This window comes from Erythrolamprus reginae, chromosome 7, assembly GCF_031021105.1.
Source record: "Erythrolamprus reginae isolate rEryReg1 chromosome 7, rEryReg1.hap1, whole genome shotgun sequence".
Classification (NCBI taxonomy): Eukaryota; Metazoa; Chordata; class Lepidosauria; order Squamata; family Dipsadidae; genus Erythrolamprus; species Erythrolamprus reginae.
The window spans coordinates 24,541,765-24,551,726 of NC_091956.1; the positions used below are offsets into that span (position 1 = coordinate 24,541,765).

At 41.1% G+C, this 9,962-nt stretch overlaps 1 protein-coding gene across 1 annotated transcript; it reads left to right on the forward strand.

Moving 5' to 3' along the window:
- The first annotated feature begins 936 nt into the window (after positions 1-936).
- On the forward strand, positions 937-8,399 carry SRD5A3 (steroid 5 alpha-reductase 3). Its single transcript, XM_070757210.1, has 5 exons — positions 937-1,184; positions 2,332-2,498; positions 4,072-4,266; positions 5,723-5,845; positions 6,809-8,399. The coding sequence occupies exons 1-5, from the start codon at positions 982-984 to the stop codon at positions 7,066-7,068; spliced, it is 948 nt and encodes a 315-aa protein (XP_070613311.1). The 5' UTR covers positions 937-981; the 3' UTR covers positions 7,069-8,399.
- The last annotated feature ends 1,563 nt before the right edge of the window (positions 8,400-9,962 follow it).

Below are 9,962 nucleotides of genomic sequence, written 5' to 3' on the forward strand. Positions count from 1 at the left end.
GGATTGTGTGTGTGGACTCTCTGGACTTTAGAATTGGACTCAATTTCCCCGTTATTGGGTGAGCAATTGGACTGCATTTAACCTGTGCCTTGTGTGTACCAGAAAACCCCTTTGATATTTAAAAAGGGAACTGTTTCTGTTTTTCTGTTTATAAAAACTTTTGGCTTTTCCTTTTATCGTGTGATATGTGTCTTCCTGGACTAATTACCCTGTAATTACGGGCGGTTGAGACACGCAGGCAGAACAGATGGATGGATGGATAGATAGAGATAGGTAGACAGACAGACAGACAGACATAGATAGACAGACAGACAGACATAGATAGATAAAGATAGCTATGAGATATAGATATAGATAAGATGGATGGACGGATGATAGGACAGACAGACAGATTATAGATAGAGATGGATGGATAGATGCATGACAAACAGTAAGCAAACAACGATCAGATCCATTCGAGAACCAACATTGCACTCACAAATCTTCATCAAATCGGATGTGGATGAAGGTCTTAATAATTTTTTTTTTCTGGGTGCGCCCTTTATATATGGTAAATGTTTCAAAAAGAGCCAGAAATGGCTGGACAGGCTAGAACACTTCGGTCTCATCAACGCCGCCTGCTTTTTCTCCATCTCCGAAACCACAAGGACTCAACCATTCGGAAAACTACACCAACCCCCCCCCCCCAAAAAAAAAAAAAAAAAAAAAAACCCGATCCGAAAAGCATGCAGAATTACACAAATGTCCCCTGCCAAAAAACTCGGCATCTTCGAGTTGATGCCGGCACAGAGAGGGCGGGCTCAAATGGTTATACTTTCAGGGGATAGGCCGGTTCTCTCTTCCTGATCGGCCCCCGCGGCTCCGCCGCTGTCTTTCCATTGGCTGGCGGACTGGACCTCTTCCCGTAGATTGCTCTGCTTTAATTGAGCAGGGAGGGGAGCAAGCGGTGAATTTTGCGCCTGCGCGGTGGGGCGGGGGAGAATGTTGGCTGCGGTGTGGCTGGCTTTGGCCGCTTGTTTCTTAGCCGCGCTATTGGCTCTGCGAGTCCCGCCGCTCAAACGATCGCCCGGGGATCTCTCGCTTAACCTCGCTGGGATCTTTCAAGATCTGCTCCGCTACGGGAAGACCAAGGCTGCTTGTGGGCAGCGTCCTGCCTTTCTGCAGATCTTTGATGTTCCCAAGAGGTAAAACTAAACAAGGCAGCAGTTATCTAGGAGAGGAATGGAATGAGAATAGAGGTGGAAGGGACCTTAGAGGTCTTGTAGTCCAGCCTCCTATTCAAGCAGGGGAGCCTGTACCATTTCAGACAATGGACTGTCTGACAAGATTGGAATTAGTGTAATTAAATAGAATTATTTGGAATAGAATTCTTTATTGGCCAAGTGTTATCGGACACACAAGGAATTTGTCTTTGGTGCAGATGCTCTCAGTGTACATGAAAGAAAATATATCGCATGTGTACCGAATGAATTATCAAAAGTAAAAGGAATGTTTACTGTAAAATAGAAAAGAAATGTATATAAATGCATAAGTTACAGATAACAATTTTGTATACACCTCCGATAGGAACTTGTGGCAAAAAATAGGGTTGTAAATAATCCACTTGCTCGTTGTATGTATGTTTGTTTTTGTTTATTTGTTCTGTTATATGTTATAATCAATAAAAATTAAAAAAGAAAAAAATATACATTTGTCAAGAATCATGAGGTACAACACTTAATGATTGTCATAGGGGTCAAATAAGCAATGAGGAAACAATATTAATAAAAATCTTAAAGATACAAGCAACAAGTTACAGTCATACAGTCATTAAGTGGGAGGAGATGGTTGATACGAATGATGGGGAAAAAACTAATAGTTATAGTAGTGCAGACTTAGTAAATAGTTTGACAGTGTTGAGGGAATTATTTTTTTAGCAGAGTGATGGCGTTCGGGAAAAAACTGTTCTTGTGTCTAGTTATCTTGGTGTGCAGTGCTCTGTAGCGACGTTTTGAGGGTCGGAGTTGAAACAGTTTATGTCCAGGATGCGAGGGGTCAGTACATATTTTCATAGCCCTCTTTTTGACTCGAGCAGTATACAGGCTCAAAGAAGAACATTCTTCGTTGTGCATTTTTGATGTAGGTGACCATTTTAGGTCTTGAGATAGAAATTTGAAGGTCTCTATTGTTGATACTGTATTGTTTAGTATTGTGAGAGGTGGTAGGATGGGAGGGTATCACCATTTTTGCACCAAAATTACAACTTGCTTAAAGCAAACCAACTACATTGTGGTTGAAATGCAATGTGCAGAGTCGAGACTCACCCTAAACTGACTCTGGTTCCTTCGGCAGGTGGTTCTATCATTTTTATATTGTGTCTGTGATCTGGAATGGCTTCCTGCTGCTGCTGTTTATACAATCAGTGCTTTTCTCTCATCCGTTTCCCTCCTGGCTTCAGGATTTGCTTGACCTTCTTGATGGAGCAAAGGAAGACAGAGGCATCCCCCACTCACAAAATGGTATGAATTTGTGTACATTAATGTATATTATTTGGTGGAGAGGGTCCCACTCAGGGGTGAAATGCTGCTGGTTTGGTCCAGATCGGGCGTACCTGTAGCGACAGTCACTGTTGATTCACCGAACCGGCAGCGATGGCTTGCTGGCCATGCCCTCCAAAGTGCCCAGGTCACTCGCTCGCTTGCCCTGTACGTGATGTCCTGGGACTGCACATGCAGTAGGATGCGAGTCTCGCACAGGTGAGGAGTGGCTGGGAGGGGAGGATCAAGTAGAGGCCAGCAAGGCACCCCCTCAACGTGAGTGTCATTGAGTTGACCATGCCTACCCATCACATGACCACCTAGCCACGCCCACCCAGTCGTTAGGCAGGTCATATTAGTGCTCCACTGGATTTAAAATTATGAATTTATCAATGTCTGCTATCGAAGCAGACAATCCCTTTCCTACCCCACCTCCTCCTTAGATTTGTTAAGTTATATATGGTAAAGATAATAAACATGGTCACTGGAATTTAAACTAAGAATGAAACATGAATAGAACTACTGTAACAATATGTATATTAAGGAATATAATGGACCTCTGTAACTCTCTGTAAATTTTACCTTTAAACTTGTTATACTTGTACTCTCCTTTCCCCTCCCCCCTTTTTGATTTTGTACTCCCTTCTCCCCCTTCCCTTTTTATAAAACGAATAAATTATATTTTTTTAAATTATGAATTTAGTGGTCCCTGAGGTCCAAATGGTTGGTGACCTCCAATACTGGTCACCAACCATTTGGATATCAGGGAATTATCAGGGAAATTGGCAGTTCGGGAAACATCAGGAAATTATCAGAGAATTTGTAAAAACAACGGACAGTCGCTGCCGAAGGAAGAAGGTGAGGTGAGGGGGATTAAAAAAATCCAAACCTTTAAGGCTTTAAAAAAAAAGAGGGACTGAGGCGGCGAGGAGGAGCATGCGCCTCCCATACACTGCGCCAGAGAGAGAAACCCAGGCGGGCGAGAGGGGGGAACCTCCCGCTCCTTTGACCGAAAGGCAGCTACTGCTGCTGCTACTTGCTTCCTCTTCCTTCCCATGCTGAAGGGCTCCCCTCTTCTCTCGCTCACTTACTTTGTAGCCGGCACCTTTCCTTCACTGTAGTATCTCCTCGGTTTGGCTGAAGCCGAGTTGATTTGGTCGGGGAGAAGCACCCCCTTTTGCCTTTCCGCACCCAGATGCTCCGGGAGGCAACAAAATGCTTTGTTCCCTCTGGACAGCCAAAACCTCCTTAAATGCAACCGAAAGGCTCCTCTGGCAGTCCAGAAAAGCCTGAGATGGCCGGGATTAAAGAGGAAATGGCAGGAAACCGGGACATTTTTCCGGGCTCGGGTTCTTAAGTAGAAAATGGTTCTTAAGATGAGGCAAATAAATCTTGAACACACGGTACTTATCTAGAAAAATTCTTAAGTAGAGGCGTTCTTAGGTAGAGTTATCACTGTATATCCTGTAATTTGTTTGGTGGGGGAGGGGCTGAATTTGACATCCCTGCGACAAGGTAGCTGTTGGTTTACACACTGTCTTTGTTGGTATTCTAGGTGCCGAATTCCTGTCATCCTTCCTGGTCTGCCTTTTGGTTTGGGTGAATAGCTGTCGACGGTTAAAAGAGTGTCTTCACATTAGCGTCTATTCCGAAGGCGTCATTCATTTTGCACACTACTGCTTCGGCTTTTTTTACTATGTTTTGGTGGGATTTACTGTGCTGTGTCAGGTGCCAGCAAAAAGTAGAGAAGGTAAGCATCTTCTTTGCAGTCCTGCAATCAAGTGTAGGAGAAGGATTGTCAGATGCAGGGGAGGAGTAAAGAGAGGGAGCAGCCTAAAATAGTTAGGTAGTCACAAATGAACCAAGTCCAACCTGCCTTGAGCCAGGGTGGCGCAGCAGGTAGAAGGCAATATTGCAGGCTAATTCTGTCAAGTGCCTGCAATTCCACTTCTATTTGCAAATCTTTTTATGTTGTGGTTTTCACCATTTTTTTCTCTATTAGATCTTTCTCTGATGTCTCCATGGGCCACTACGAAGACTTACATTTTGTCTTTCTTATTTGACAATTGTTAAGTCTGTCCTATTATATGGCAGATTGCCTGTTTGAATTCTAAAATCCCAGAGAACCTCAGCTTCTTCATTTTCTACATTTTTGTCTATTTTTTGGTTCTAGCTGTTCTGGTATTGCAGATCTTCTAATGCACCATTGTTGCTACTTTGTCATGCTGCTGTTTGTAAACAGTCTGTGCAGTCTTGCTGAAGCTAACCAGTTGATCCACTATTTCTTCAGCTTATTTGCAATGCCAGCATTTATTGCATGTTGTGGTCTTCTCAATTCTAGCTTTATATACATCTCTTCTTCTCCTTCTCCTCCTCCTTCCTCCTAGTATTATTATTATTATTATTATTATTATTATTATTGTTGTTGTTGTTGTTATTGTTGTTTATTATTATGTCAATGCAACACAGCAAACGATATCACTATGCTGGATTTTGTATTTCATCACCAGTCGGGCACTTCCCAAGCACCTAGGACTGCGTGATGTAGCGGCGAATTACGTTTGCCGATCCCAGTAAAGCGGCCTTTTGCAATTGACAGATGGAGATTTTGTCAATTCTGATGGTTTTCAAATTATTATTTTTATTATTATTATTATTATTATTATTATTATTATTATTATTATCATTATTCCATTTCTAAATAGCATTTTAAAATTTATGGATAATACTTTGCTTCCAATGGGTTAAAATTTAGACTTCAGGATGATGTAGAATAAATAATAGTAATATCAGTTTACAATAGACCACATTGAAATCTGAATTTAATAAAGCAGGGGTTCAAAGTATTTTAAATACCCGTAATCCCCAACACTTTACCCTTAAACTATCCACGGTGGACCTCACCAAGTTCCTAAGAGGTCAGTAAGGGGCTTACATAAGTGCACCAGAGTGCCTACCATCCCCTGTCCTATTGTCTCTCCTATATCTCCTATATCTTCTCTTCTATACCTATATCTTTTTCTGCTATTCTCTCATAGTTATATTTCACTCCTTTATTTTCTCCTCTATTCCCCCTTTAATACATTCTACCTGATTATATCCTCTATAACCCTCATTGTGTATTATTGTGTATTGGACAAAACAAATAAATAAAATAAAATGAATAAAAATAAATAAATAAATACATTCTGTCTCTCTTCACTTAGGCAAAGCCCATTCACTGACAGTCCGCTGGTACCATGTTCTAGGACTTGTAATGTTCTGTTGGGCTTCTGTCCATCAACACAGATGTCATATTATTCTTGCTAACCTTCGAAAAGATAAATCAGGTAAAGGAATATCTACTCTAGTCATTACTTTTTTAATCTTCCGGGTGTGAAATGCTTCTTGTTCACTCGTGTCTGTCAGTCGTCGGAAAGCCAGTCGCGAAGGGAACGCGAGGCTCTGCCCACCCACCCAAATGCCACCATTTGGGTTCTTCAATGCGAAACTGATTAAGAGCTGGTCAGTTTCAGGCAGCAGCTCTTTAAACAACCTCTCTGGCCTATTTGGGGGTTTCAAAGAAAAAGGGGGAGAGAAAACAGGTCAAGCACAGGACACTGTACAGTGGTACCTCTACTTACGAAATTAATTCATTCCGTGACCAGATTGTTAAGTAGAAAAGTTTCTAAGAAGAAGCAATTTTTCCCATAGGAATAAATGTAAAAGCAAATAATGAGTGCGATTGAGGAAACCACAGGGAGGGTGGAGGCCCTGTTTTCTCCCAAGAGATTCCTAGAGAGGCTCCACGGAGGCTTCTCCCCGCCTTTTCCAGCCCTGTTTCCTCCCAGGAGTTTCCTAGAGAGGCCCCACAGAGGCTTCTCCCCGCCTTTTCCAGTTACAGTTTCGGAGGCTCGGGTTTGTAAGTGGAAAATGGTTCTTGAGAAGAGGCAAAAAAATCTTGAACACCTGGTTTTTATCTACAAAAGTTTGTAACTAGAGGTGTTCTTAGGTAGAGGTACCACTCTGTTCTGTCCTTCAGAATTGTATCTGAATGACAGAACAGCTATCAGAGTTTTCATAGCTTCTCTCCCTTGCTCTTCAAGACACATATTCATTTAGCAGCTATTTTGCTTAATGACAAAGTCGCTGGACCAGATTACAGTCACTGTAATGGAAAAGAGCCAAATAGAGCTAAAGGATTTATTAAAGGTATAGCCTGATTGTTTCCCCCCTCTCCCTATCTAATTACACCACTAATTCTGCTCACTGTTTTAAATTCAACAGCTAATTTCTTTCTTTCTCTTTTTTAGGAAAAGTCTCCAGTTTGGATCATAGCATTCCTTTTGGTGACTGGTTTGAAATGGTGTCCAGTCCTCATTACTTTGCAGAATTTCTCATATATACATCAATGGCTGTCACTTTTGGATTTAATAACTTAACTTGGTGGCTAGTGGTGACATATGTCTTTTTTAACCAGGCAGTAAGTGCTGTTTTGTGCCACGAATATTACTTAAACAAATTTAAGCACTATCCAAAATACCGGAAAGCATATATACCCTTTATTTTTTAAATCTCTCTCTCTATATAATAGAAATACCACTCACGCATCATCATGAAATCTTCAGAACCATAAAGCCTACAAACTTGAAATTTGGCATGTATATTCCTCTTGGTTTCTAGGGTGCTTGTTAAAGATTTTCAAAATGATCATCTGATCATTAGTTATTTCTTATATTATTATTAATACTCTCTGATGCTAAGGAGTTAGACATTCTACTCCCACTCCCCAGCTGAAAAGAACTCTGTTCCAATTGCCAGTGGGTGTGGCCAGCACGTGACTCATCCGGACTGCAGGCTGGGAATTTGCCCTTCTATTCCATTCTAAGGAGTTCAGTTTCATAGCGAAGCACGGATACCGAGTTACTAGTTATTTATATAAAATGGATATTGATTCTATATGTGCAGCAGTTAAAGATCTTGATAACTTCTGAGATGTAGTGATTTTTTCTAACAACATTTTATGCTGAAATTGAATTGTTACTGATCTTTCTGTTTATTATTTACATTTATTCGACACAGCTGGGTGTATGAAAACATGCCTCTCTGTTTTACTGTGACAACCAGAGCAATTTTATGTAATCTTATCTACTTAGAAGAAAGTTCAATTAAGTTATCAATGTTTTATCCCAAAGCGAATGTTCCCTAAAATAAGATCATAGCCATAGGCCTGTGATGGTAAACCTATGGCATGCGTGCCACATATAGTACACACAGCGTCTCTGCGGGTACGCGAGTCATCGCCCAGCTCAACTCCACCACACATGTATGTGTGTCTCCTGCCGGTCAGCTGATTTTTGGGTATCTGCTGCGCATGTGAGGAGGGCTGGGCATAGGCAGGAGACACGCCCACATGCTTGAGGGAGTTGGCCTGTGGGTGCATGCACAGGGTCGGGGGAGCATTTTTGGTCCCAGGAGGTTGTCCACTATGCCCAAAATTGGGCTGGGGGGGTTGCACGCACATGCATGGGGGGGTCGCACGCACATACACTGGGGTGTCAGTTGTGCATTGAATTATGGATATCGGCATATGCCTCTGCTGTCGCGCACACTTTCAGCACATGACAAGAAAAACATCACTGCTCCATCACTGCCATAGGCAATTACACTATATATCGTTATTTGACAAAATGCCTCACTAATTGTGGGGCTTTACTTCTGAGTAAACAGCAAAGGAATACACTTGTAATTAATAGTGATGGATTAGGGGTTTTTTTTTGTTTGCACAATTTTGCTTTGGATCAGTATAGAACAGAACAAAAGAAACTCTTGTTTCTTTTAGTCAAATTCATACAAGGTCCACATGAATGATGAAATGAAAATTAAAACTTGCCTGCCACTTGCCTTGTGTTATATCTGTGTTTTCAGAAATATGCAAATTCTAAGCTTGGATGATCTCAAAAGAAAGTCCAAGATTTGGGGGGGGGGGGGGGGCAACCAAGCTAGCAATTTAGAAGGAGGAAATGGCAAATTACTTCCAGATAAGTGAAGGGCATAGGCCCTGCAGCAGAAAATGCAACTTTATCAACTATAAATTGCAATATTTCTCTTTGGGTAGAAATAATAAGTTTCTTCAAACAAAGGCCCACCTAAATTTGTTGACTTGGAGCTAGCTTAGAATACTGTCTGGAAGCATCAACCAACTCATCTGGAGGTGTGATTTGGTAAAAATTATCAATATAATCTCTCTTTCACAGATACAGCCTAAAATACCTGGCAATGAAAGAACCCGGTCAAGAAGAAATGAATGTTTTGTTGAATTACTGCTTTATTTTTTGGGTTTTAACTGTTTTTACATTGTTTTTATCTGCTGTATGCCTCCCACAGTCCAAAAGGAGTTGGGCAGCTTATAAATTTAATAAATTAAATTTTTGCTTCTGTCACAGAGGAAAGGTACAGATATATTCTTTATAGCAGGGGCCTCCAACCTTGGCAACTTTAAGACTTGTGGACTTCAAGGCTGGCTGGGGAACTCTGGGAGTTGAAGTCCACAAGTCCTAGAGTTGCCAAGGTTGGAGACCCCTGCTCTATAGTGCCTGTGGATAGGTGACCAATCAAGGAGTGGAAGCTTACACAGAGAAAGATCCAAAATGAAAGTGCATAATTTTATGACCATCTGCCCCACCCCAGCTGTTCTCACGTTCTTCAGATATTAGTTTCACCTTTAAGTTGCATTACTGAAATAATGCACGATATTCTAGTTTTTCGAGTTCCACCTGTACACGTTCAGTGTTATCACTGCTGTTAAGCCTTAAGGTCAACTGTCGTCTCATCGAACTTCCCATCAACTGTACACATGAAATCAAAAGCTTAGTAGAGGGAGATGGACAGTTGGTAAATATGATAAATAATCAGAACTGCACAAAAAACAATTGCTGCCAACCTGCCTTCCATTGAGGACCTGAATACTGCACGAGTTAAAAAGAGGGCTGTGAAAATACACTGCTCAAAAAAATAAAGGGAACACTTCAACAACACAATGTAACTCCAAGTAAATCAAACTTCTGTGAAATCAAACTCCACTTAGGAAGCAACACTGACAGTCAATTTCACATGCTGTTGTACACATTCAACTTTGTACAGAATAACGTATTCAATGAGAATATTTCATTCAGATCTAGGATGTGTTATTTGTGTGTTCCCTTTATTTTTTTGAGCAGTATATTTACTGACCCCTCGCATGCTGGACATAAACCAACTTTGCCTATGGTAGTTGAAGTCCAAATATCTTCAAGTTGCCAAGGTTAGGAAACACTGTTCTATGACATGTGGACTTCTTTTTTTAAAAAAATTATTCTTTGTCCAATATACAATACATATGGAAGAGAATAGATATTATTTATTTATTTATTTATTGGATTTGTATGCCGCCCCTCTCCAGAGACTCGGGGCGGCTAACAACGACAA